The sequence below is a fragment of the Alternaria rosae genome, assembly GCF_020736505.1.
Source record: "Alternaria rosae strain MPI-PUGE-AT-0040 chromosome Unknown BKA58scaffold_4, whole genome shotgun sequence".
NCBI lineage: Eukaryota > Fungi > Ascomycota > Dothideomycetes > Pleosporales > Pleosporaceae > Alternaria > Alternaria rosae.
The window spans coordinates 2,381,054-2,405,392 of NW_025763573.1; the positions used below are offsets into that span (position 1 = coordinate 2,381,054).

General features: G+C 52.3%; 10 protein-coding genes across 10 annotated transcripts; 6 read left to right on the forward strand and 4 right to left on the reverse strand.

Moving 5' to 3' along the window:
• Positions 1-17: 17 nt before the first annotated feature.
• BKA58DRAFT_337465 (uncharacterized protein) lies at positions 18-3,469 on the reverse strand. Its single transcript, XM_046168274.1, has 2 exons — positions 2,839-3,469; positions 18-2,716 (listed from the first exon to the last, which is right to left on the reverse strand). The coding sequence occupies exons 1-2, from the start codon at positions 3,036-3,038 to the stop codon at positions 265-267; spliced, it is 2,652 nt and encodes an 883-aa protein (XP_046026630.1). The 5' UTR covers positions 3,039-3,469; the 3' UTR covers positions 18-264.
• Positions 3,470-3,544: 75 nt separating this feature from the next.
• Positions 3,545-6,644, forward strand: BKA58DRAFT_159359 (uncharacterized protein). The gene is made up of 2 exons (XM_046164932.1): positions 3,545-3,706; positions 3,760-6,644. Exons 1-2 carry the CDS (start codon positions 3,626-3,628, stop codon positions 6,607-6,609), a joined length of 2,931 nt encoding a protein of 976 aa, XP_046026631.1. The 5' UTR covers positions 3,545-3,625; the 3' UTR covers positions 6,610-6,644.
• On the reverse strand, positions 6,645-7,631 carry BKA58DRAFT_159360 (uncharacterized protein). The gene has a single exon (XM_046164933.1). It carries the CDS (start codon positions 7,412-7,414, stop codon positions 6,680-6,682), a length of 735 nt encoding a protein of 244 aa, XP_046026632.1. The 5' UTR covers positions 7,415-7,631; the 3' UTR covers positions 6,645-6,679.
• Positions 7,632-8,760: 1,129 nt separating this feature from the next.
• BKA58DRAFT_439131 (uncharacterized protein) lies at positions 8,761-9,119 on the reverse strand (the record flags this gene model as incomplete). The annotated part of the gene is made up of 2 exons (XM_046173649.1): positions 8,761-8,937; positions 9,006-9,119. 2 exons carry the CDS (start codon positions 9,117-9,119, stop codon positions 8,761-8,763), a joined length of 291 nt encoding a protein of 96 aa, XP_046026633.1.
• A 1,923-nt stretch (positions 9,120-11,042) lies between these two features.
• On the forward strand, positions 11,043-11,371 carry BKA58DRAFT_439132 (uncharacterized protein; the record flags this gene model as incomplete). Its single annotated transcript, XM_046173650.1, has 2 exons — positions 11,043-11,150; positions 11,219-11,371. 2 exons carry the CDS (start codon positions 11,043-11,045, stop codon positions 11,369-11,371), a joined length of 261 nt encoding a protein of 86 aa, XP_046026634.1.
• Positions 11,372-12,960: 1,589 nt separating this feature from the next.
• Positions 12,961-14,141, forward strand: BKA58DRAFT_383357 (uncharacterized protein). The gene has a single exon (XM_046170179.1). It carries the CDS (start codon positions 13,448-13,450, stop codon positions 13,688-13,690), a length of 243 nt encoding a protein of 80 aa, XP_046026635.1. The 5' UTR covers positions 12,961-13,447; the 3' UTR covers positions 13,691-14,141.
• A 125-nt stretch (positions 14,142-14,266) lies between these two features.
• Positions 14,267-16,564, forward strand: BKA58DRAFT_456681 (major facilitator superfamily domain-containing protein; the record flags this gene model as incomplete). Its single annotated transcript, XM_046174605.1, has 7 exons — positions 14,267-14,489; positions 14,561-14,807; positions 14,853-15,129; positions 15,294-15,437; positions 15,485-15,520; positions 15,572-15,647; positions 15,696-16,564. 7 exons carry the CDS (start codon positions 14,267-14,269, stop codon positions 16,079-16,081), a joined length of 1,389 nt encoding a protein of 462 aa, XP_046026636.1. The 3' UTR covers positions 16,082-16,564.
• On the forward strand, positions 16,294-17,514 carry BKA58DRAFT_159619 (ER protein Pkr1-domain-containing protein). Its single transcript, XM_046164936.1, has one exon. It carries the CDS (start codon positions 16,688-16,690, stop codon positions 17,324-17,326), a length of 639 nt encoding a protein of 212 aa, XP_046026637.1. The 5' UTR covers positions 16,294-16,687; the 3' UTR covers positions 17,327-17,514.
• Positions 17,515-17,843: 329 nt separating this feature from the next.
• BKA58DRAFT_456685 (uncharacterized protein) lies at positions 17,844-19,935 on the forward strand (the record flags this gene model as incomplete). Its single annotated transcript, XM_046174606.1, has 3 exons — positions 17,844-18,575; positions 18,617-19,341; positions 19,394-19,935. The coding sequence occupies 3 exons, from the start codon at positions 17,844-17,846 to the stop codon at positions 19,578-19,580; spliced, it is 1,644 nt and encodes a 547-aa protein (XP_046026638.1). The 3' UTR covers positions 19,581-19,935.
• Positions 19,936-22,418: 2,483 nt separating this feature from the next.
• BKA58DRAFT_159460 (galactose mutarotase-like domain-containing protein) lies at positions 22,419-24,174 on the reverse strand. The gene is made up of 2 exons (XM_046164935.1): positions 23,373-24,174; positions 22,419-23,321 (listed from the first exon to the last, which is right to left on the reverse strand). Exons 1-2 carry the CDS (start codon positions 23,870-23,872, stop codon positions 22,820-22,822), a joined length of 1,002 nt encoding a protein of 333 aa, XP_046026639.1. The 5' UTR covers positions 23,873-24,174; the 3' UTR covers positions 22,419-22,819.
• Between the last annotated feature and the right edge of the window lie 165 nt (positions 24,175-24,339).

A 24,339-nucleotide genomic window follows, 5' to 3' on the forward strand; every position in this document is an offset into this window, starting at 1 on the left:
CTAGCAGTCATGGATAATGCTCGACATGGTCTCCTTTTCAATAAATCTGTTGCTTGCTCAAAAAGGAGAGCCCGTTCAACTATGATACGCTGGCCCAATTAACTACGTGACATGCGTTGTCTACAAAGGCAACAATGCCGCTGCTAAACAAGAACATGTCCAGAAATGATAGTCCTCCCTCTCATTGCTACTGCCCGAAACGCCAGAAGCTGATCTATGGTATCCAGAACACCATGCAAATCCATACTCACTCATCACAACACCCTACGTCGACATAGAGGCACCATTAGCGCCATATATGGAGCCGTTGGGAGGTTGCGGCGTCCCTGACCCCTGCCTACTGCTACTAAAACTATTTTGTGCCGCAAGCCGGGCTTGTGCCTGCTGCGCTTGTTGTCTCTCAAGCATCATCTGCTGAGGGTTGCCGCCTGCGCCATTGTAGGGAGCAGCGGCAGCAGGCGCCTGGGGAGTCGCGTATTGGGAAGGACCGTAGTATGTGCTGCGCATCTGCCCTCCAGACGCGGGTGTGCCATATGCTGGCCGTGTACCATAAGCCGATGGCGTGGGCGCGCCCTTCATGGGTGACACATTCCGTGGCGGCGGTGGTTGCGCGCCATTGTACATAGGTGCCGCATTTTGTGAGCGAGGGTAGAAGCTGCTTTGGTTCTGCTGTGATGCATAACGGTTCTGACCCTGTGCGGGTGTAGAATTATAGTACTGTGAGCCAGTAGCTCCCGTGTAGCTGCTTGGCTGTGCGGAGCGTTGCGGGAAGTATTGGCCAGATGGAGTGGTTCCATAGCTTGGTCGCGGCGTTTGTTGGTTGTACGAGGGGGTTGCAGAGTACCCCGGCCGAGAGTTGGGAGCATAAGACGCGCCACCCGGTTGGAATGTCTGCGCCGCACCTGAAGGCGAGCGTTGTAGGTGCATCGACGATGATCGGTGGAGGGACTGTGGTTGCGAGTACACTGGACGAGCGCCTGACTGAGGCACCGACGGCGCTGGACGGCTGTACTGGTGCCCAGCTGCGGGATAATGCGCGTTGGTCCCAGAGCTCGTTCGCGCCAGAGTAGCCGGCGTTGCAGCAGCCATTCCTGGTGTCTTTGCAAGTTTCGATAGCTGATCCTCCTCCAAGACGCCCTTGTACTCTTTAGTGTCGAAGAGGATCGTTCGACTAATGTTCAGTTCGTCCATTTGGTCCCCATTGAGTTTGGCGACTGCATACGGCGGAAGCTGCGAGATCAACAAGGTGAGCTGTGACTTTAGTATCTGATAGACGTCAAACTCTTCCGACGAGGGTGTAGATGGGCTGCCAGCCAGGGTCGCGAGTGAAGCATTTTGTACAACAGGAGTACGTGGGTTGGTTGTGAGGGAGAGATTTCGTATCCTTTGGTACGAGGCCAGTGTCTCGAGAAGCTCCGATATCTCCTTGAGCACCTCATCGGTATCTTTCTCTTCCTCGGTCTGTTCTGCCATTCCAGGTAACACGTCTCCTTGAACCGGGGTGAAGTTCTCGACGGCCTCTTTAAATAGTTCATCCTCATCGGTGGTCCCGTTGGTAAGTGTTTGCTTGGCCTGCTCAGGGTCGAGTAGAGCCGGATCGATTGGGAACATTTCGTTGAAGCGCTTCTCACCCACCTTCTGCCACCATACCATGTTCTTAGTCTCCTCTGGAATAATTGCGGAGCTGTCATCCCGAGTTGGCGCAAAGCTGGAGTAAGCACTGCGAAACAAGGCATCTTCCTTGGCTTGTTGGACTGCAACAAGGATCGCTTCGGACGGTGGTTGCTGCGCCTCGCCCATGCTCAACGCCCGTTGTCTACTCTTTTGCTTCGCTGTTGGTGAGGTCTGGTCTCTGGGCATATCTACCCCGGCATATCCAAGCCAAAAGCCTGAAGACAGGTTCTGATGCGCGTGCGACTGGGAGCCCTTGCGACGAGGTTTGGGAGCTTCCTGGTGCGCAAAGGTGATGGTGCTGTTGCCTTTGCTTGTTGTTGGTCGGGCAGACTTGGGCGGACTGATTTGTGGCAAGTGGGCAGGCGCACGGAAGACCTCTCCAATAGTCGCGACCTTCTTTTTGCTATCTGATTCTGAGATGGGGTATACCTCTGTCGTCGAAATAAGGTTGGGGAGGTTCGTCTCGCGCAAGGGTAGAGTCACCTTGACGGCGGTGTCGAGCGTGGATATTCCATGGGCGGGGGATATTTTCTGGGGTTGCTGCAGACTGGAGAATAGCTGTTTCGGCGGTGCACTTCCATAGAGCGTGAGAACAGTCCGGCTCTGTGGTATCTCTGCGTCTTGATCTTCCTCCTTTATCGGCACCGGAGCGCTCTCCTCTCCTGAGGCTGAAGCGTCGGCATCGCCGTTGACTTGCTTTGCTGAGCCAGATGCTTTGCGCGTCTCTTCTCTAGTCACGAGGTTTTTCAAGACAGTCTGGAAGGCAAGCACTTTGCCTTGCAGCGCTGTGTCTTGAGGCGATGTATGGGCTGTCGACGAATCGCTTGGGCCGCTGGATGCCAGAATCTCGGTGGTAGCGCTCTCGACATCCTTCTCTAGTGCGTGCAGAGAGTCGTAGGAGCCGTCTTGTATCAGGTTGCTGATGGTGGCAGGGCCGTTGGGTGGGGTCAGCTTGGTGCGCTTCGAGTCGGCTTCTCCAGAGGCTGATCGCGTAATCGACGAGGTGATGGGATGCGACAAGATGGAGGGTTTGGTGTCGTAGCTATTCAGTGTCAACATGCGATTCAGAGGTGCGGGTGAGCCAAGCCAGCGCATTCCGTGCATGGGCTGCTGGCATGATGGCGAGAACGCGCGGGAGCGGGGAAGTCTTCGCAGGCGGCATACCTCTTGAGAACTGCCAGTATGTCTCCTAATACTGCCTGCAGAGAGCGTGCGCTGGCATTGGCGCTCTCTCCCGGTGCAGGCGTGGATGCGCCATTGACGGCAATGGCAGGACGCTCTGCGAGTTTCCGTTTGGCGGCAGCGGGCGAGTTGGGCGCCTGGGGGAGCGACGGCGGGGTGAGGGTGCCGTTGGCGGCGGCCATGGTGACTTTGGGGTGCTGTTGGCGATGCGCGAGTGATGGCGTGGGATGGAACGCGCTCAGGGCGGCCGGAGTCGTGCTTAGGCGGTTTCCTTCACAGCATTCCCTGTCCGCGATACCGGCAGGCGCGATGCTGAAATTTAAAGAGGCGCGTGACGGGGTCCAAGACGGCTTCCGGTGACGCGCAAATGGTGCCTAGGGGTCGGGCGTGCTGTTGGCGACTGTCCAAAGTTGACTTGTCTTGGTGGAAGTAAGTGCAGCGATGAATGGAACGCGCAAAGGGCAGCGCCAAGACCGCGCCGCAGAGTGCCGCAGGAAACACTACCTGGCAATTGCTGACGACGATGGTGATTCTTTCGCTTGTTAAATGGCCCCTGTATTCCTGTTTGCTAATTCATGGGTGTTCGTTCTCCACACGCATATCGCTCCTTTGGGTGACGATGTCCAAGTCGTCCACGGGTGGTTTGCGACTGTAGCATGCTGCGCTAGTGACGATGGGGCATGAGCTACCCACGATTTTCTCACTGCACTCGACAACTCTCCGCAATTGGTTTTCGCACGCGTCGCTCCACGTCTATTGCGTCTGATGAATGCCCTTAGTACTCTCCCTGGTAGCTCCAGGTAGTCCGTACCGCTTCGGCCGTCGTGTGACGCGCCTCCTACCGCACTGGGTAGGCCCGCTCGCCATGTTCAAGGCTTACTTTGTACTGACCTGCTTCGCAAGTATCCTTGTAATCCCGTAACCCATCTTCCAAGGCGGGATATATCACTCCTTCCGATATGTCGTCTCGAGATTCCTTCGGCGTCCCCGCTCTCCCATCGCCCCGCGACGCGCAAACCCCGCTGTTTTATAGCCTCTCATCACCATGAGGTGCCTCATCGACTTTCGAGGCACTACTCCGTACCGACCCCTGAAGATGACACCTTCTTTGAGAGTCCCATGGATGCTTTTTCAAGCACTCTAGGTGTAGATGCTCCATCGGACGCCTCTTCGCCCTTACTGGACGTGCTCGAGGATGCAGAGGAGGATGGTAGATTTCGACCGCAATGGACCCGCGGCACGAGGAAGGCCAAGCGCCCCAGCAGACCTGCGACAGTCCTGAAATCAATGGACCGCTCGGCTAGAGACCTTTACTTCATTTCGTCGCCCTCTGCAACTGATTTATCCTACACTGCGCCCCGCTCTGCGTCGCGAGGACGCAAGCCAAAGACTGTACCTCGCCTCAGCACCGAGCTGCTTCCTGAACCTGTCTCTCTTTACTCGATTCTTGCCCGATATCTCCAACATCAAACGGCAACGGCAACGGTTGAGTCGACGTTCCAATATACTCCGCTGGAACTGGAGCTACTACAAAATCGAGGCTACACCGTTGGAAGTGTACAACGATGGGCTTCTTGTCTCGTAGAACCGCGATCGATTGTGGCAGTCAAATGCTTCGAACAAGGGGTCGAGATGCCACCTCTTTTCCTACTTCTACTGTTCCTACGTCGCAAGCACATCAGAGTACCTGCCCTTGGTATCGTCATGAGGCACGTTGATCGCATTGCGCAGTCAGAATCGATAACCTGGTCGGAGCTCAAGATCATTACGACCCGTTTACTTCGCCATGGGCGCGAGCTCTGGCCCGAGTCAATGCCATGGACTGCATCCTTTTTCGTTGCCGAAGCAAGCCGACTTTGCGATGGTTTTTCTGGATCCAATCCTCTATCCCCTACTATGCTTTCCGACTTGACGCAGTTTTGCAATACATTCCTGTCGCTACTATCGCTGCCCACTTCTGCTCGCCCTGTAGTCTTCGCTGCCCAACAAGAAAAGGCTCAATTCCAGATCCTTCAATATATGGCGAGTAGGTCGCCTGCAATAACAGTGACACGCCTCGGTTTTCGGTCCGTTGCGCGCAACCAGCTGGCACATGCGAAAACGCTTCAAGAGAGAGAATGGGCTGAGCTCAAAGGGCCTACCTGGCCACCGTGGAAGGAGAATCGCACAGCAATGGACGAAGATAAAGGCTACGAGTTTGGTGCTTCGCGAGCTTCCCAGCTCTTGCACCGTATGTATGAAGCTGGGTACAGCGGTCGCCTCTGGGAAGATGTAGCGCAAGTATACGCTGGCTGGGATACCGATTCTAGTCCTACGATACAGACTCGAACTTCTCTACCACGCATGTCCTCCCAGTATCGAGATGCTAAACACCTTCGTCCTCTGCTCTGGGCTGGCCGCATACGAACGACACGCACGCGTAGGGAGGCCTGGGCATGCTTCCTCTCACACGAGCTGTCTGGAGAACCTGCTCATCCGGATATCTATCTTGCAATGTTCGAAAAGTTGTATCATGCTGAAGCAGAGCGATCGACCCGCACAGAGTTCTCAACTGATGCAGAAAATACTCATGAAGAAGACACCACTCATATGTTACCCGGGGACATGAAAGAAGCACTCCCCGACCCGCTATCTACGTTGCACTATGTATATCTTAGCGAACCCGTTCCTGGCTACCGAGGGCTACTTAGACGGATGCAGACGGCACATGTTAAGCCTAAACGCCGCCTGCTTGCGTTTCTCTTAGAGACATGCCCAGAGTTCGACATGGGTCTAGATTTACTAGACATGGCTAGGGACATTCAACACGGCAGGGTAGGCCGAATGCTCGACGGCATTCACGACCAGTACACTTCAGGCAACTCGATCCCGGGTTTTCTTTTCAAGGCGATCATTGACTTCTTGTGTCGCTTTGGAAGCATTGATCAGTCGTCTTTTCACAAAGTTGATTTCCTACCCCCAGAACAGCATGTTGGTGAGCTCAGGTCGAACCGGCAATATTGTGTCGAATACGCCTATATGCTTCTCAAGTATTATCGACCGATCTACCGACCAGCCTGGGCTTGCATGATAAAGGTACTGGCATCTCAGAAAGGGCATAAGCATATTCTGAGTGTTGCTCGGTATAAGCTCATTTGTTCCATCGTTGAGTATATGGAAGAGATTGATCTTGACGTCGACGACGAGATATTCCGCCTGGTCTGTGTCGCGACTATGTACGCCGCTCAAGCCGTCGAACGAGGCTCCGCTTCTTTTGAAGATACACGAGATATTCTTTCCACTGCCTCCTCTCGCCTTCGTACGCTCTTCACTGGCCTAGTCGGTGCTAGTGCCGATATGCAGTCGCCTACGAGTGATCAGACAGTCAACGTCGTTTCGCCACACATTCCGGGGCCCGCAGAGCTACATGCCTATGTACGAGGGCTGGGTATTCTCCGGGATTATGAGGGTCTTTACTCATTCACCACCTGGTTCACCAAATATCATGCTGAGGTGACGGCACGTGCAGAAGCTCAACGCTCGGGCAGGCACCTTCTGTTCAAGACACTCGTGGCGTTGCGCTTAGCTGTCGATGGAGGAGGATCTGAATCAGGCAACGATCAAACATCTGGTGCACCAGAAGACATAGCACTTCTCATCAAGACACGGATCGAGAGTGTCGAACAGTGGGGCGGTTGGCCTGCAAAGGAATATGTGGACATGTATGCCAAGGGCCATCTGAAGTCCGCATCGCCCGTTGTTGGAGGACGCTAGAAGATTGTGGAATACGACACGTTCTATTCCATGCTTCTACTGCTCTTGATATATTGTAAAAGTAGATTACTCACGTATATCCGAGGATAACAACACTGAAATTAACCATTAACCAACGTGTTCGAGACCGCGGCGAGACCATTCTTCCAGCCATGCTGTTGCCTCTGCGAAATCTCCCAGCCACCCCACCTCTGCGTCTCCGCGCGGAAGAACGGGCAAGCCTGCTGATTGAAACCCCGAGGCACGTATACGGATGTTCGGAGTGAGCCCAATCTGGTGCGTTCTGCACAACAGCTTGGCACTTCTCCACGATCTCCACCGGTGCAGATCGCTCCCCATCTATCCCCTGTTTATTCGCGATATCTTCAAGACCATCACAAAATGACTGTAATTGGCTCTCATACGGCACAAGTGGAGGGTACGTGAAGCGGAAGGGTTTTACCTCCCTGCTGTTGCTGCGAGCGTTCTTCGCCCGTCTAACCCTCTTCCGGGCCTCGTGCCGCATTTGAGTGGGAACGTGTTGCGCATTAAATGCGTTCGGTACCTGGATCCTCGTATCAAACGGCTGCTTCAGACGGGTGGGATGGGTTTCGTAGATATCAGCCAGGCGGTAGAGTTCTGCTGCTAGCGTTTCTGCTCTGACTAGACGGAATTGCTGGTATATGTTGATGAAAGCTTCTAGTTCGTTGACAGACAACGTAGGATCGGTTTCGTAATCATGGCTTCCATACCACCTGGCATGAAATGAATCGGGTGTGATTTTGGCGAAGAGTTGTGAAGCTTGCGGATGTAATCTTGGTAGCATGGGTTCGACGATGCGGCAGTAGTCTTCGTGAAATGTGACCCAAGTCGAGGTGATGACGATAGAGTTTAGTTCCGCAAGCCAGCGTACCACCAGTTTCCCTCCCCCAAATTCAACTCGCTTACTACCTGATGTCCAGTCCGATTCGTGGTACGACAAAAAGGACAGGTCATCGTCTTTGAAGACGTCTGGTACATCGCCCTTGGTCTTTGGTTGACTGAAACACAGATATCTTACGCGGTCCGTAATTTAGAGAAGTGTTTGCCATTTACTTCTATCCTCGCTACGGAAGTATCTGCCCCAGAGCGATAGGCTGTTCCGAAGGGACCAAGTGAGACGTGGCCCGAAGAGCATTCTTCTGTGACATAGCCACACAAATTCTATTGCGTCCATCCAGTCATATCTATATACTTCTCAAACGGCGGAATCTTTATATCGAGTAAACCAACCATTTATTCTGCATACATGAATGTATCAAGAAAACGCTCTACTATAATGGTGCAGCCCTTGCTGTTGCAGGCATCGTATTTCGCAGCTACAGAAACACCAGAAGAGATATTCTGATGCTTGCAGGAAGATGAGGCACTCATCAACATTTGAAAGTCTTGTAGCTGGGCAACATACCATCTACCCGAGTATGAGACAGAGAAGAGGTCTAAAATTACCGCGTGTCTTGCACCCTCACCCGAAATGGGCCGCGACATTAAGGTATTCATATATGAGAACTGCCTCAGTAGGATGCGTCGATACTTGGACAAAGAGGCATCAAACAGAAATCCAGATGGAACGGTTTGAGCGATGGAACTGGCTGGGTATGCGTTACTTCCTTCGGGAGTCACGACCACCTGAACAGTCATCACACATCTGCAGAAGACTGCTACAATCCAGCACGGCACTACAGCTGACACTCCCATGGCACGGTTGGGGGAGCGCATTCATCCTAGTCGATCCCTCAGCCTCAAGAGCCTCACCGCCGATCCCAAGCATCTCGGCGAAGCTTCTTTAAGAAGATAGGCGGCGGGTAGTTGTGTACAAAGTAGGATGACTCGGCTGTTAGAGTGGGGGTCGGGTACGCTATCTAGGTAGTCGGGGCTTAGTTCCCGAGGTCCTGCGGGGGTGCACCCTGCTTCTTTAATATCTCATCACAATATGCACGTTCGACAGCAACTCTTGCGAGCACGCCAATTGGTGGACCGATTTTATATTGAGATTGTCGCCTGTTTACATATCGCACGTCTTCCTTTACCCATTACAACAAATAGCTCTCACCACGTCTCCACCATAGTCCCGTATTAGCCGTCCATCCATCAAAAGCCGCTGCCGACTCCCAAGGTCGAGCTGACCAAAATCTACTGCTTGTAGCAAGAGGTACGGAACTGAGCGTTCCAGCCACTGACAGTGCTGTACTTGCCACCAGCATTGCAGGCGGTGCCGACTTCAAGAGGGTTGTTCGGGTTGGTGGCACCATCGGCGCGGTGGGCGTTAGTGCACCAGCGCTGGCAGTCGAGGTTGCCAATACTGGGATCCTAGAGAATATCACAGATTAGCATTCAACATGGATTTCACCCTGTTCCGTTCCTGAAGGGTTGCTCACCGAGTAAACGCAGCAGTGCGAGCCATCTCCGAAGAGACACTGGCAGAATTGGGCAGCCTGGGCGCTGATGGCGCTGGCGATGAGCATAGTGGCGAGGGAGAGGATGCGGACCATCTTAGCGGTTTTGAGAAGTCTCAAAGAGGTAGTAGAAGATTGTGGAGTAGAGTGTATTCAGGTTGAGAGTCTTGGTGCTGTGCAGAGAGGGTGGTGCTCTGATATTTAAGCTTGTTCAAGCTCTTGCTTATATCTATAGATAAAGGAGCCGGCACTGATGTTTGGCCGAGTAGTGCTCTCATATCGCTCGAGATAGTGTAGTCAAATTAGCCCGGCCTCGTACGGTCGCTTTAGACCACCGGATATTCACAAGTGTCTGTGTGTTCTAAGGGTATCTCCGCGTCCGCAATCGTGACATACCACGGTTACCGGCAAGAGTATTATGGGTAGGAAACTCTAGCGTGTCGATTACAAGGGAGAGGAACAAGTCAACATAGGCCAACGCAGGGGTCATGACTAATACGAGAGACCACGCTCCCTTTTCGGCCGCTATATCAGATATCACGGGCTCACTAATCCAACGTCCAAGACTTGAATGGTTCAATGGGATCGGGTTTGGAAAGGTATCCACGATACCATCTCAACCACAAGTTGGAGAGAATATGTGCTAACGCAGGGGTTATAACGAATAGGAGAAACCACGCTTCCTTTTCGGTCGTTAATTCCAGTATCACGAGCTCACTAACCACGTGCTTCATCTACACGATGTTGGAGTCCTCAACGAAGAGACCACCGTAGATCTAGCCCTCATCAAGGTTGCTCTCCTAGAGACCAGAGTTGGCGACGTCGGAAGTACCCGTGAACCAATGGGCTTCTTGAGGATGCCCGTCTAGAACTGAAGACGTTATCTCGACTTGGCCAAAACTAGACTTTACAAAACTACCAGACTTTGGATTTCAATTCTAGGCAGCAAGCGCCTTACTCGCTACTGTCTGGAGGCAGTCTTGATGAGCTTCCTCTCATCCTCCCCTTGTGCCACCCGTGATTTTGCTTCCATCTGCTAGAGCGCGGCATGGCTGCAGTCTGCATGGTAGTGCATACCACAGTGAGCACACCGGCCCGGACTGCACAGATGGCGACCGGGTTCGGAACATCCAAGGCGCATCTTTGGCTGTATATTTCCTCCGTGCCGGTTTTGGTGATGTTGTGTGAATTGATGGCTCTGCCACAACCCTAGAAACGTCTGGTAGTACTGACTCGTGATGGTCCGAATTCGGCAGTCGGCACTTTCCTGCAAGCACAGTAGACCCTATTTGGCAGGTTCTTCCTTATTCGGTCAGCTGTTCGGTCATATTATATGCGCTGTTTTGAGCTGATCGGTGTACGTTCAAGGGTATCGTATGAAGACAAACGTGGGAATGTCTTTCGTATAATCGTTACTACGGTTCAAGTCCATGTAGGTTTTTGCGCACCATGGCCAGTGGTGTATTGGAGAGATTGCAGCTATCTCTATCGGAATATTTGCTCGATACAATCAGTTGTATCGTTGTGTATGTAAGAAGTGTGTGTCGTAGGTGTTGCTCTATGTGGGTATCTAAACATCGTTTAGATCCCGTCCGCTCCCTGACTTCCGCACTGACCCCCGAGCCTAAGGACCGTTCGGCCCTACCTAGGTACCTGGGTATCGTTCCACTGATTTCAACACCACAATGGATTCGGCGCGACACCTTTTTTTTCTACTCAGCTGACCATGACGTTTCATTGTGATAGACGAGATTCTTGAACTTGCGGTACTTCTCATTCTAGAGTATCTCCTTGCGCATGAGTCGTATGAAATGCGGACCTCTGGAAGGTACCCAGGTGTGGTTGGCTCGTCGTCTCGGGGTTGTCTCTGTTGTGATAGACGAACATGAGCTTGCCGTCTATATAAAGCAACATCGATTTTCTCGATATCTAACATACCGACACAGCATCTTCATTGCCCACAATTTTACGACCCTCCTCATCACACTCAATTACTCATCAACCTCGAGCCACGACAAAATGGTCCGACTCTCCATCGCCGCGGTTATCTTCGCCGCCATCACTTCTGTCGCCGCTGATGGATGGTGCCAATGCCTCTACGCGGATGGCTCCCACTGCTGCGTTACTGTAAGCCAATGATAACCCGAATGGAACCGAATAGGACATACAAGCGACCGAGTCTAACAATGTACTAGCAATACGGCATCAGGAAGGACTGCGTGGCGCGGTGCATCGACAACGGAAATTCAGACAACAAGTGTAACGCTGGTGGCAAGTACTCGGACGTTAGCTCATGGAACGCGCAGTGGCGCCGCTCCTGCACGGATTGGACCATTGGAAACGCGTAGGACAAAGGAGCTCTCCAGAACGCCTCGCGCAGTTCCTCCTAAGCAATCGTCTCTTTGAATCATGGCTTTCAATATAACAATGTACCTTCGCTTGGGTTTCCTCAGTTCTCGAGATCCTAGGACCTCGCAGGGAGGCTCCCATTCAATATAAACACTGTTCTGTAAATAGGGTGATCGCCGCGTGTAATTGATACATTGATGAGCTGTTCCAAACGAACACAAGTGCAATGTGATAGACTCCACGAGCTTACTTGAAGGGATCTAATGTGACCTATGCACGTTCCCCCGTGGTGTGCTTCGTAAATTCGCCGAAATGTGTCTATGACTCGTGTTATGTGGTCTCTTAGTCTGCTGGACTCTATAAAAATCGTGATATCTCCTGCAGCTCTACGAAACCCTCCACTCATCAACACCATCACACGATAACCCGATCCGACTACATCGTCCTCATCAACGCCCAACATGGTTCGCCTTCTCACTATTGCCACCGTACTGTTTGCCAGCGTAAGCAGCGTTGCTGCTTCGTATTGCCAGTGCCTTTACCCGGACGGCAGCCATTGCTGCGTTATCGTAAGTCGTCATGTACCGCTTCACACTCAAGCTTGACTTGCTCACAACTGTGGCGTTTTTAGGATAACCTCGTCGATGATTGCACCAGAATGTGCTTGAACGCGTCTCATGACCACACGACTGCTGGGCAGTGCAACGCCGGCGGAAAACATTCCAGTGTCAGCTCGTGGAACGCCCAGCACCGCTACCAGTGCCCAAAACCCTGGATCTACTGAGCTCCGTAATTCGTTCGCGCTATCGGTAAAGCTTCTTCGAAAGTCGTTCCCTGGGTGTACTTCTATCGGAGAAAGACGTGCAGTAGACACTTTCCGGTTATCAGGAGAAAGGATGCGACGTGGTACCCATGTGTTATTGGACAGCTTGTAGTTGGTTGATTAAGCATTGGAGGCTTGTTGAGAGCATATCAAAGGCGTGTACCAGGCTCTGCGATTCACGTTATTACTTCGCCATGTACGCTCCTTTGTAGTCTTTCAATGCTGATCAACTTTTAAATGAAACCGATCATACTCCCAGCATGCACCTCCGCAAAGCACTTTGAAGTACATCAGCACCTCGTTCCATATCGTTCAACCGACACCCCACAACGGCGGCATGCATTCACCGCCAGATGGTCAAGAGTGCGCTTGTCTCATAGAAGAGTAGACAAATTCCTTTGCAATTTACGGTTACTGCGTCGGCACTTCCAAGTCCTGAGAATGGTCCGGAGGTTATCCTGTGGGAGAAGGCTGCAACGACGCGGTGCCAGAGATCTCGATACTCGCTGTAGTGGATAAGAATACGAGCAACAGTCTGTCGTCTCGCTCCGCAGCCGCAGTGGGGCCGAGTGACGTCTGGGACGACGCTTCGGTTGAAGAGGAAGTCGTTCGGCCCTATCTTCTCGGTCCGTAGCTGCACCAGCAGCGCGCTCTTCCATTCAGTGAATCCTCGTGGAACCGGATTTACTGCGGCGTTTGCATGTGCGAAAAACGTGGGGGTGTCAGCATTGCGCAAACGATTTTATGCAGCCGGGCCACGTGCTTGGGGAGGATGGTGAAAGCTTACCACGGACGCGGAGGATAATGACTCGTGATTACTACACAGCACCTGCAGTTTTGGGTAGCATGGACTCTCTGTACCCCTTTAGGTTGCTCGGCCCTTGGTTTCTTTGCGCTGTCTCGCTATCTGTGTGTAGTTTTGGAAGTATGCTTGTTTGCAGGCGCCTACGACCATTTCCCCTTCACCCGGTCGCTTTCAAGGCCGCTTTATCGACGGCCAAGGAAGCCTGGTAACCATCAAACGGTCACCGGTCGACCTTTGTCCTGGACTACACCAAATCCTCCTGGGTACAAACTCTCTTCGAGATACCTATGAATACGTTGGTTCCGCGCTCTTAGTCAACACATTCATCGCCTTCATCCTCTGCCGCGAACGCCTAGGCTGCATCATCAATGTCTCCTCCCGCGAAGATATCTTCGAAACACATACACCTCTTCGTCCGCAAAATGAGACAAATATGTCCACACCAACATGTCCAAAGCCGCACTTAACATGCTCACGGAGACGGAAGCACAGACAGCGTGGCACGGTCGACGGGTTGCGATGGATATGGTTGTTCCGGGATATATGAGCGCGGCGCCGGAGTATGAAGATGCTTTTGATGGGGTGAGACCGATTGGCTGGGAGGATATTGTGGCCGTTTGCGGTGGCGGAAACTGGGGAGAAGGCCGTTTGGAGACGGCTCTTGAAGCATTACGGGGGCTTGGAGGGTGATTGTGGGAGGTGCGAAGGGTTCGTTCGGATGACTGGTGATCGGATCGTGGATACCATTGCAACGATAGCGAGTAATAGCGGGATGATATGATGCCTACCTTTCCGTCCTTCTGTACCGTTCCGGAAACATATTAGAATCTTCTTATGTGTAGTCGATGATCGGTCGATCGAAAAGTCTCAGCATCTTTGAACACGGGTTGCATAGTCGACTTCATGGATAGCGGTTTACGGGTACCTGCGCTGCTTGCTCAGCTGTTCAGTTGCAACACCCTCTCAAATTTCCGATCCTCTTCTATGTGCCACAGATACCGTACTATCATCGAAATCGCTGAAGATACTGCTGTTGTGTGACGAATTGTCCGATGCCTGCCGTCTGCTTTCCGTTAAGATGGTCATATGAGAAGATGTAGAGAGGTGTATAATGATTAAGCAACAGGCGGCCTCACCTATCTCCAAACAACACGCCAAACCCATCCCACCATGCCCCCATCCATCGAGTTGACCACTACCCCAAACCCAAACCTCACCCCTCCTCCCACACCAAAAACCCCATCTAAACCCCATCTCATCATCACCATGACCTCTCTCTACCTCGGCACCTTCCTCGTAGCCCTCGAAACCATAATCCTCAACCCCATCCTGCTAACCATAACACGAACCTTCGACGCCATCGGCCATCTCGCATGGTACGGAAGCGCTTATCTTCTCGCACTCACGGCGTTACAACCCATACTGGGGAAATTGTATAAATTGGGGGATGTCAAGATGCTGTATCTTGTTTCTGTGGGAGTATTTGAAGGTGTGTCGGATGCTTTCTTAGTATGTGATGAGGGTAGAGGGTAGATCACGATGAGCTGATATAGCCATTAGTGGGTAGTGTACTCTGCGCGATCGCACCTTCATCCGTAGTCTTCATCCTGGGGAGAGCGGTAGCGGGGTACGGAGCAGCGGGACTGATGCAAGGTTCTTTTGCTGTGGTAACGAAGACTGTTCCTCTATCCCGGCGACCCTTCTTCTTTGGACTGTTTGTCAGTGCGTTCGGGGTTAGCATTGGGATCGGGCCAGTGCTAGGAGGTTTGTTGGCTGATCGCGGGCTGTGGCGGTGGTGTTTCTGGATGTGAGTATGCCCCGGATCGCTGAGTATGTGCTTACGAGTTACAAGCAATTTGCCCTTGGGAGCTGTGGTTATGGGACTCGTTGTGGTGTTTTTAAGACTTGAGAAGGAAGATCGAGCTGGGAGAGTGAAGAGCTTTAACAGCAGACATTATTGCGGACGCTTTCTCTTAGAGCTCGATTTGGGAGGAAGTATCCTGCTAGTCGCGTCCATGTGTTGTCTCTTCATGGCAATGCAATGGGGTGGCCATCGTCTTCCTTGGAGCTCTGCCATTATCGTCGGCCTTTTCGCTACCTCCAGCGTTGTTCTTGTGTTGTTCCTCATCGTGGAATGAAAGATGGGGGACGACGCATCTGTGCCGTTTGGAGTCCTTAAGCAACAATCTATCGCTTTCGGAGTCGCGTATCTGTTCTTCTTCTCGATGCCAAACTTCTCAGTATGTCACTGCACCCCTCAAACTTCGCACTAATGAGGCTGACGCAGAGATAGTATGGAGTATACATAGCCATGTTCTTCCAGACTGTGAAAGAGTTCAGCGCGCAAAGGAGTGGTGTGGAGATGTTGTTCTTGACGTTGACACAAATCTTGACGGTGGTAGTGGCGGGCACCCTCGTCTCGAGATCAGGATTATATGTGAGTCTTCTCGAGGGGTATCGCCACCATGGACTAATACCTTACAGACTCCATTCATCATCCTTGGGACTGGCCTGAGCGTGGTAAGCTCTCCGGGAAACTTTATCTTCCAAGCCCGCTGACCACTCGCCCAGGTCGGATCCGGACTCATTACGTTACTCAACGTCAGCACCTCTCATGGTGTATGGTCGGCATACTTTATCATATGTGGTGTTGATACTGGCTGCGCAATCAACCTGCCGTACACTGCCCTATGAGCCGTCTTGAAGGAGGAAGACATGGTCACCGGAAATGGTAAGGCTTGTTTGCGTCCTACTATTTGGCATCTGACTGATTCTTCAGCATTACTACAGTTTGCCTTTCAGCTCGGCGGTGCAGTAAGCCTCTGTATCTCACAAACCATATTCTTGAGCCGTCTGGCAGTAGACATCAAGTCCAGCATGGCTGATTCGCCAGTGGTTGCATTGAATAACAACGGAGCGAATAAGTCGGCGTATCACAATGCTGTTCGGGACGTTTTTGTCTTCTTGCTGGTGACGAGTGGGCTTGCCTTGGTTGCGTCCTTTGGGTTCGAGCACAAGAATGTCAAGAAGGTTGAAGAAGCACAGAAGACAGGCAGTACACCACGTGCGGGGGTGGAGTAGCTACCTTGTTAAGGTTATGCTGCAAATGCGTATATATGGAGAGCCGGACAAGAGAATGTGGAACTGACCGTACTATGACGATAAGTAATGCAATTACCTATGGAGCATGACTGTGATGAGGCTGGCGAAGGCGTACGAGCGCAGATCTTTGTGAGATAACTCGATGATGCTTGGATGGTAGCAGGTATGATGCATGTGATTCTGATCACGAGGCATCTTTGCCGCGTCTAAACGCTTATGGTCCGCCGGAATAATATACTGGTCACGACGCGTGACGCGGTAGGGTAATGACCGGGGGTTAGCTTGGACAGCTCTGCCGAAGCCAGCCAGCCCCGCGACCATCGAACAGCACTCGAGCATCTCTCCCGACTCCAGCACGCCGCTCCGTCAGTTCACTCTGGCGCTGGTACACGGCCACATCGCTTTCGCACACCAATTCACTACACAAATTTCAAGTAGCATCCCCCAACGCCGCACATATCCATTTGGCTAGGCAGCCGTATCGTGGGGCCGTACAAGTACTTCGAATACGACGCCGATATCGACAAGCACCGACGAACGCACATCTAACAGCTACTCGATCGGGCGGAAAAACAACTGTACAAAATGGCAGCCTTCTTCGAACAGCTATGGGAGTCCATCTTCATCGCGGGGCCGACGCCCACGCTCCTTATCGCAACAAACGCCTCGTTCGCTGCGCTCCAGGTCCTTCTGTTCGTCATGCTCATCGCGACCTACAGCATACACTTCGTCATCCTCTCCCTTCTATGCGGAGGTCTCTGGTGGTCGATAAACTGGTTTGCGACGGAGCTCAAGGCTGCGCAGGCGAAGGAGGAGGAAGCAAAGCGTATCCGAGAAGCTAGAAGGGGCGGAAAAGAGAAGGGAGGTGCAGGCGACGACGGAGATGGCATGGATACAGGCGACGATACAGAGGTGGATACCGAGGTCGAACAGACGCAATCGATCAAGCCGAAGTCGAGCCAGCCTCGTGCGCCCCGCCCAGAGACACAGAGCACGGTGTTCGTTGAGAGACCCGGTGGAAGTGAGACGGAGAATCCAAAACAGGCTGCTGCTTCTGTCGGTAGTGGAGGTCCTACTACGGCGAGTACTACGGGAGCGACGACGAGTCTGGCGGCACCGGTAGACGAAGCACTCAAGAGAAGGAAGGGCATGGGCGAATCAACAGGCGATCTGTCGACCGATAGCGAGTGGGACAAGCTATCGGAGGACTCAGAGGACAAGTGAAGTCAAGCGCATCTTGCTAGATAGTTCTCGTTATGTTTGGATACTAGACGCGTTTAGATTCTGTGGACCTGTACACCGATGTCATTACACGTGAACACGTGCGGCCGCCTCTGTTGCCCTGCATATCAGACATGGCTACCATCAAATTGCCGTTGCTAGCCCACCATGATGTCTCTTGCATCATCATTTGCCTTTGTGCCCATCTTGTTCGCGATGCGTGTGTTTGATGCCCAACTTCGTCAAGTCGGTCTGGTCGTGCTTGCCACGCGCCGCAGCAGGGCCCCGATTGCCCCGCCATGTATCCAGCATCACCCATCTCCCATGGCAGTGCCCCCAGCCCTGATACCTCCAGGCAGCGCCGCATACAATCTCCCCATGTCACTGATGAGGATGCGTCACCTCCACCCGCACCGGTAGCGGTCCTGTTTATCGCAAAGTTGCTGCCTTGAGGCTCTCGTTTGCCAATACTTAGGCATACCTCACACGCCCCGCCGCTCCGCAACACGCATCCGCCGCAATGGCGACCATCAACACCCCCGTGAGCCTCCCCGAGGTGACGGAACAGGCGGGAAACTACACATACAATGCGCACATTCCCTTGGCGAATTGGCTGCGCACAGCCAGTACCATGCAAAAAGAGGCACAAGTTTACGAAGTAGAGGGCAACGACGCGCAGACGTACCTCCTCCTATACCGACACGCCGACCTCGTCCTCCAGAAACTACAGGGCCATCCTGACAGGAACAAACCTGAGAATCGGAAGGCGCTCAATGCAGCAACAGCAGCCGTCAGTCGCGACCTGAAGAAGCTCGAGGAAATCGCGCCGCGCATCAAGAAGAGGCATGAAGAATACGAAGAGAGGAGGCAGAAACAGAAGGAAAGCCTGAGGTCGCTGGAAGGGCAGGGCTTGAGGGCTCTCCCGCAGGAGTTGGATGGTCTCGCGATTCAAGATCGGGGGCCGAAGAGAAGGTCGTTCGACTCGCGGCCCACGATTGATGCGCGCTCTCTGGAAAACCAGTCACTGGCTGCGAGACTGGCGCAGAGAGAAGTGCGGAGGAGAGATACCCTCAGAAGAGGTGTGCGGCAGCATGGCGTCTCAGAGGAGGAAGAGCATGCGCGCCGCAGTGGGCGCACCTGGGACAGCTGGCAGAACGAGCTGGGTCAAGGGCCCGACGGAGACGACATCTCGAACCAGCTGCAGGAAGTTGCGAGGCTTCAGCACAATGGGCATAGGACGTCATACTCTTCGGTAAGCTTCATGCGACAGTCATGTGGCTTCTGTACTGACAGGCTCAGCGCCCCACGTCCCAATCTGCGTCTCCATATCACTACCCTATCGTACCATACAAGACTGCCCAGGAAAGATGGTCAGACTCACAGTCACGCGACACGGCGCCTGCTCGACCTCCCAAAGAGCAGATATATAGGGCCTCTGGAACACCGGCGGCTCCACCGCCGTTGCCACCCAAGTCTCCAGCTTCCACGTACGATGCGCGATACGATCATTCACGGCCTCCTCCTGTCCCTGGCAAGATCTCGGAAAGCGCGCCGCCTTTACCAAGCAAGATACCGGATCAGAGGCCGTTGACTCCCTCAACCGAGCTCGACGAATTCACATTCAAGCCTTCCGCCTTCCTGGAGAACGGCGATCCCCTCCGTCCCGTTTTCCTCCCATCCCAATTACGCAATCAATTCCTCGCCGTCGCTTCGTCCAACACACGTCTCAATCTCGAGACATGCGGTATGCTGGGTGGAATTTTAAAGTCCAACGCCCTCTTCATTACACGGCTCATTATCCCCGAACAAACTAGTACGAGCGACACCTGCGAGACTTTAAACGAAGAAGAGCTGTTTGATTACTGCGACAAGGAAGAGTTGATGGTCCTCGGTTGGATTCATACTCATCCGACGCAGACCTGTTTTATGAGCAGCAGAGACTTACACACTCATGTCGGATATCAGGTCATGATGCCAGAAAGCATCGCCATCGTTTGCGCTCCGACAAAACAACCTAGGTATGTCAACGAATTCCCCATGACCGCGGTTCAGACACTGACAGTGATACAGCTGGGGTTGCTTCCGCCTTACCGACCCCCCAGGCAAACAAGCCATTCTGAACTGCAGTCGTCCTGGCATCTTCCATCCTCACGACGTCGATAATATCTATACCGAAGCGCTTAAACCAGGCCATGTGGTCGAGCTGACCGACGCGCCACTGGAAATCGTCGACATGAGGCCCAAGAAGAACTTCTAAGTCCGCCGTCCTATTATTATAAGTATGATACTTTGCATGGGCAATACCCAACGTATGCAGGTCGTTGACATGAAAGGATCATGTCATTGCATAGCGAGGAGTTTGGGAGCATTTCAAGAGTACATAGATTGCTCACCGTGTTCTACGGGGTATCTTACGGGGCATACAGTCGTGTATCTTTGTCGCTCAACAAGTATACGCATCTATATATCGAGCCTAGGTGTATCCGATAGATTTCACGCATTTATCAGTGGCACCCCTCTTTCTGTTTGATGAGTTGCTGTCTACCTCCTCCATTACCTCTATAAACTAGTGGCCTATGCTGTATCCGTAGTACCGCGCGCAAGTCATCAGGTCATCGTCCGATTGTAAAAGAACAAGTCGATGTCACTCTACATCGATCGCTGGTACCCTCGGTTGCAATCACGTCGATACATATGTATTATGCTGATCCCCTCAGATTTCATAAGTTATACAAAGAAGCAAGAAGCAGCACTGCACCGGCAAGTCCCGCTCGATTTCCGATCAATACGAGAGAATGCAACGTAAAATTTCCCCAACCCACGTGGGAAAAGGAAAACCTGTTCACGCCTTACCAGCAGTTCGGGAACGACCCCAATTTGAACCCAGCACGACCGAGCCCAACCCAACCACCTTCTCCACTAACGCAATACCCCCATCGCGAACAACAAACATTTCCACGATCGTCGACGTCATCGTATACAACATCAAACAAACTCACCACACTTACCCTTTACGGCGGCTATACATCGGATGAGGAACCGTGCCGATACCCGAAACCCCCCCAACCGATAACACAGCAGCCCGAAACATTTCGGGAGATCGACAAATCGACAATTGGCATATCTGTCTAGTCTATTTTGTTCGTTGTGCTTGTATGCAAATGCCATATTGCCGAATGCGGACCTGGGAGTGCAGGTGGTGCTTCGAAACCTGTTTCGCTACTGCGATCATGGACAAAGTCAGGCAAGGCACTCGATGCAAATGCCATATCAGTGGCCCGTACGAGGCTAGTTAAATTGTCCCCACGACTATGGTGGTTTGGTAGCGTGACTATGGTATTAGAAGTACTGCGTGCAAATGGAGTGGGCTTTTTCAGGCGTTCCATTGGTTTGGGGGTTCGGGTCGTGTGTAGGTTGGCCAAGGCAGGTTTCTTGTCGTTGTTCGTTCTAGATTGGGGAACGTTGGGTCCAAAGTCGTGATTTCGGCTTGAGCCGAAGGGTTTGCAGCTAAGGGGTTGTAGATGGGACTTGTTAGTAAGAGTGACTGTGAGCCATATCGTGCATGCAGGCGGGTACTGTGGGGCATTTGATAAGCATGTCCTTCCCGGGCATCCCTCAGGCACTCAAATACATCTGGCCGGTGTTGCGATTGAAGCTTTCGTCTAACATGAAGCTCTGCCGAGATCCAAACAACCAGCTACTGTGATTTCAGTAGTCACAGTAAAACACCAAGAGCAAGTCCTCGTGCCCGGCATTGAGATCGGCAAACCCCAGAGAGGGCAAATTATGCTTTCGGTATGTCTAAGCTAGCCGCATGGCTTTGCTTCTTCTACGTTGTACTGGGCTAGTCACCAGAGCTTAGATGTTTTAGCACATGTTGGGCGTGTATCGAAAAGGGGAGAAAAGAAAAACTTCGCACCTTTGCCGTGATCGAGCAGAGAAAGTTTGTCGAGCCCGACATTAGGTGCCGCTGTCTGCTATCTGCTATCGTCGGCTGGATGATGACAATGGCTGGTATCGACGCGTATGTCTTACGATACCTACGCGGGTCTAGTCGGCGATGGAGTGCAAGTGTCAGCTGCATGCATCGAATCCAGTCGCCGTATCAGCAATGTGCCGACCACCGCAGTGTCGTAAGAGGACCATTCGTAATTGCCGAGGGATATTTCGAGACATGTGGAAGTGAGGTGAGAGATCGACTGGGTATGTTCGCGCAATCTCATGTCATGATTTGACTGGGGTGACGATTCCCAAATCCGCGGTACCGAAAAGGCTCGCGCGGCGGGGAAAGGGAGGCTGCACAGCTACACCACTCTGAGCGGTTCGGCCAAGCCTTTCTCCACATTTCTGATTGGTGGCTCATCGCACATACTGGCTCAGATTCTGTCAAGAATCTCTCTTTGACCATGGAATTGATGATGATCAACAGTAACGCTTTTCGCCGTTGTCTACATACGGAGCAAAAAGACGATCAAATCCATTCTGCGCTACCTAGGTACTCATGGGGCTGCCTTCGGATACTATACCCCGCAACTGCTGTGGTCTTGATCTGGGTGTGTAAGCGCATGTCGCATGCGTGTACAGATAGACACATGCTGACAACGTGGTTGAGAGACGATGCGGGAACGGTGGGGACCTGGTGGGATGCGGAGAACGCTCCAGAATATTCAACGGAATCTGCAACTGCAGTTTGACGTCAAAAGCCGCATACTTCAGATAACCGTCGTACCCAATTCCAACGTGGAGCCGCGGTAATATTTGCGATCGTGGTATGTTCAGTAACTGCCGTTGTAGTTTGAAAATTTTTATTCACATCGAGGTATCAGCCACAGTGCACTACCCGATGGAGTTTGCTTCACATGCCTCATCTCAATGCGTTATAGCGACATGGGAAAGAACCAAGTGCCATGTTACCCGGGCGTGTTCCGTTACACTGTCTGCTCCACACTGTGTGGCGTACGTATAGCCCTAGTCGCTTTCGGGAATATGAGGTTTGGATAATCTTTATCGCTGGGGTAAAGGTACACGGATAAGCGGCAGCAGAGCCTTTACCTCTCACCGGACCTGGAGCTAGATGTTAGGCGGCCGCACAAGCAACGTTGTGTGACGTCGTGCTGTGGGCCAGTGGCTGGAGGTCTGGACACCTCGATCTTCAGACGGGAACGTCCGAGTAATGGTTGCTAGAGGTAATTCATGAAAACAGTGGAGTGCTGAATTGTTAAAAGACGGATTGCTAGATTAGAATTGGCGCAGACGTATAGACGATGCGTGGGTTGATGTTGAGGCTTTGATGACTTTACAAATAGGCGCAGTGGCGAACTGGAGCATCGATTGTCAAATTGATTTCAGCATGCATTGCATATCGAGGAATCCGTGGGGATACGTCGGTATATTCGATTCGTAGGAGTCGACTGCTGAGTCAACGTCTTCAACTTGATGCTATTTTTTTTATCCCAATGTTGAAGGCACATCTCATAGAGATAACGCAAAGAAGGTCTACGCGTGCCAGCCACGGTATACAATCTTAGTGCCGTATTTCTCACCCTTCTTGAGCACCATCATAGGCTTGTATTCTGGAACGTTGACAGCGTTTACGTAGCGGCTGGGTTCGACACAGAAGCCAGCACGGGCGCCTCTGGCGGGAAGGTCACCAACGGCAGGTACATCAATGTATTTACCAGTGTAGAACTGGAAGGCGGGTTCTGTCGAGTGAATTTCGAGGTGGATCTTGGTCTCCGGGTGGTAGAAAGACGCAAGCTTCTGCAGAGGCGAAGATCGAGTGTCGATAGGAATGCTGCTGGGGTCTGTGTTGGCAACAAAGCAGTCGTCAATATCGGGCTCTTTCTCGCCCAGGGTGAAGGTCTTCTTGGCGCTCACACCGGGGTATTCCTCGACGGGTCCAGTGGGAATGCCTCCATCGTCCACGACTTGGTACTTGTTTGTGATGAGGTTGACTTCAGTTCCGGTGATGGTAGGTCCTCCAGACAAGTTAAAGTAGCTATATGTACTGTCAACAAGACTTCCATGAAAAGGATGATGGGAAACTAACCTATGGTTGGTCATGTTGATTGCGGTCTCTTCGACTTCATCACCGATCAGTTCAGCCTCGTATTCGATGTACAGGACCTCCTGTTGAGCGCCATCGACTTCCTCCTTCGCTTGGATATACCACACGCGCACCTCTACAGTACCGGGATAGCCTTCCTCGCCATCCTTGCTGACGTATTTGAAGAAAGTAGCCTCTTTTCCATTACGGTCAACAGTAGATGGTCCTTCAAATTCTCGCTTTCCCCAGCCAAGGTTGCCGCCGTGGAGAGAGTTGGGGCCGTTGTTGACCGCTAGCTGGTATGACTTCCCATTGAGGTCGTTGATCTTCGCTTTGGATACGCGGTTGGCGATGCGGCCAATAGTCTCACCAAAGAACGGGGCGTTGTACTGCTTGTACAGCTCGGCAGATGGGAAACCTTGGACGATGTTCTTTCCGTTCACAACGAATTTTTGGATGATCGCGCCCAGTGGCAGAAAGGTAAAAGCCTTGGTCGACGACATGATACGATCGTCAACGTGGCTGTTCTAGTTTTATGATAGGCTCACCAGATGCGATATTTGGTACGTCTGACCTGCGTCGATTTCGTTAGTTGTGTTGTTCAAACGCTATAACGGGTGCCACTATTGCTGCACTTTCGTGAGGTCTGATGTGGTGTGATGAGGGGTAATGCGTGAGAGCGGGGCAGCTACAGGAGGGCAACTCACCTCAGCGAGTGATTCTAGCTTGCGTTCAGTGCAGGTGGTTTCTTTGTTTTGGAAACAGGTGACCGATTTTCCTCGATGACCTCTTGGATGCTTGAGCTTTTGACTGTGAGGAATGAGTGCGCGCAATTGACCTTACATAGAGTACGTATGCGGTGATTGATTAGCCTAATGAGGTTGTGGAGCACTCTTGGACATCCTTTCTGCCGTCGTCACCACGTGAAGTACGGCTGAAGTGTTCGCTCGCGAGTACCAAACGACCCGTC

Bases quoted from the DNA above. Each gene is read 5' to 3' on its own strand.
- BKA58DRAFT_159360 (XM_046164933.1), bottom strand. From the start codon at position 7,414: ATGCTACCAAGATTACATCCGCAAGCTTCACAACTCTTCGCCAAAATC.
- BKA58DRAFT_337465 (XM_046168274.1), bottom strand. From the start codon at position 3,038: ATGGCCGCCGCCAACGGCACCCTCACCCCGCCGTCGCTCCCCCAGGCG. The intron at 2,717-2,838 runs GTATGCCGCCTG...GACACTGAATAG, and splicing joins ATACTGGCAGTTCTCAAGAG to CTACGACACCAAACCCTCCA.
- BKA58DRAFT_159359 (XM_046164932.1), top strand. From the start codon at position 3,626: ATGCCCTTAGTACTCTCCCTGGTAGCTCCAGGTAGTCCGTACCGCTTC. The intron at 3,707-3,759 runs GTAGGCCCGCTC...CTGCTTCGCAAG, and splicing joins CGCGCCTCCTACCGCACTGG to TATCCTTGTAATCCCGTAAC.
- BKA58DRAFT_159460 (XM_046164935.1), bottom strand. From the start codon at position 23,872: ATGTCGTCGACCAAGGCTTTTACCTTTCTGCCACTGGGCGCGATCATC. The intron at 23,322-23,372 runs GTTAGTTTCCCA...CAGTACATATAG, and splicing joins ATCAACATGACCAACCATAG to CTACTTTAACTTGTCTGGAG.
- BKA58DRAFT_159619 (XM_046164936.1), top strand. From the start codon at position 16,688: ATGGCAGCCTTCTTCGAACAGCTATGGGAGTCCATCTTCATCGCGGGG.
- BKA58DRAFT_383357 (XM_046170179.1), top strand. From the start codon at position 13,448: ATGTCCAAAGCCGCACTTAACATGCTCACGGAGACGGAAGCACAGACA.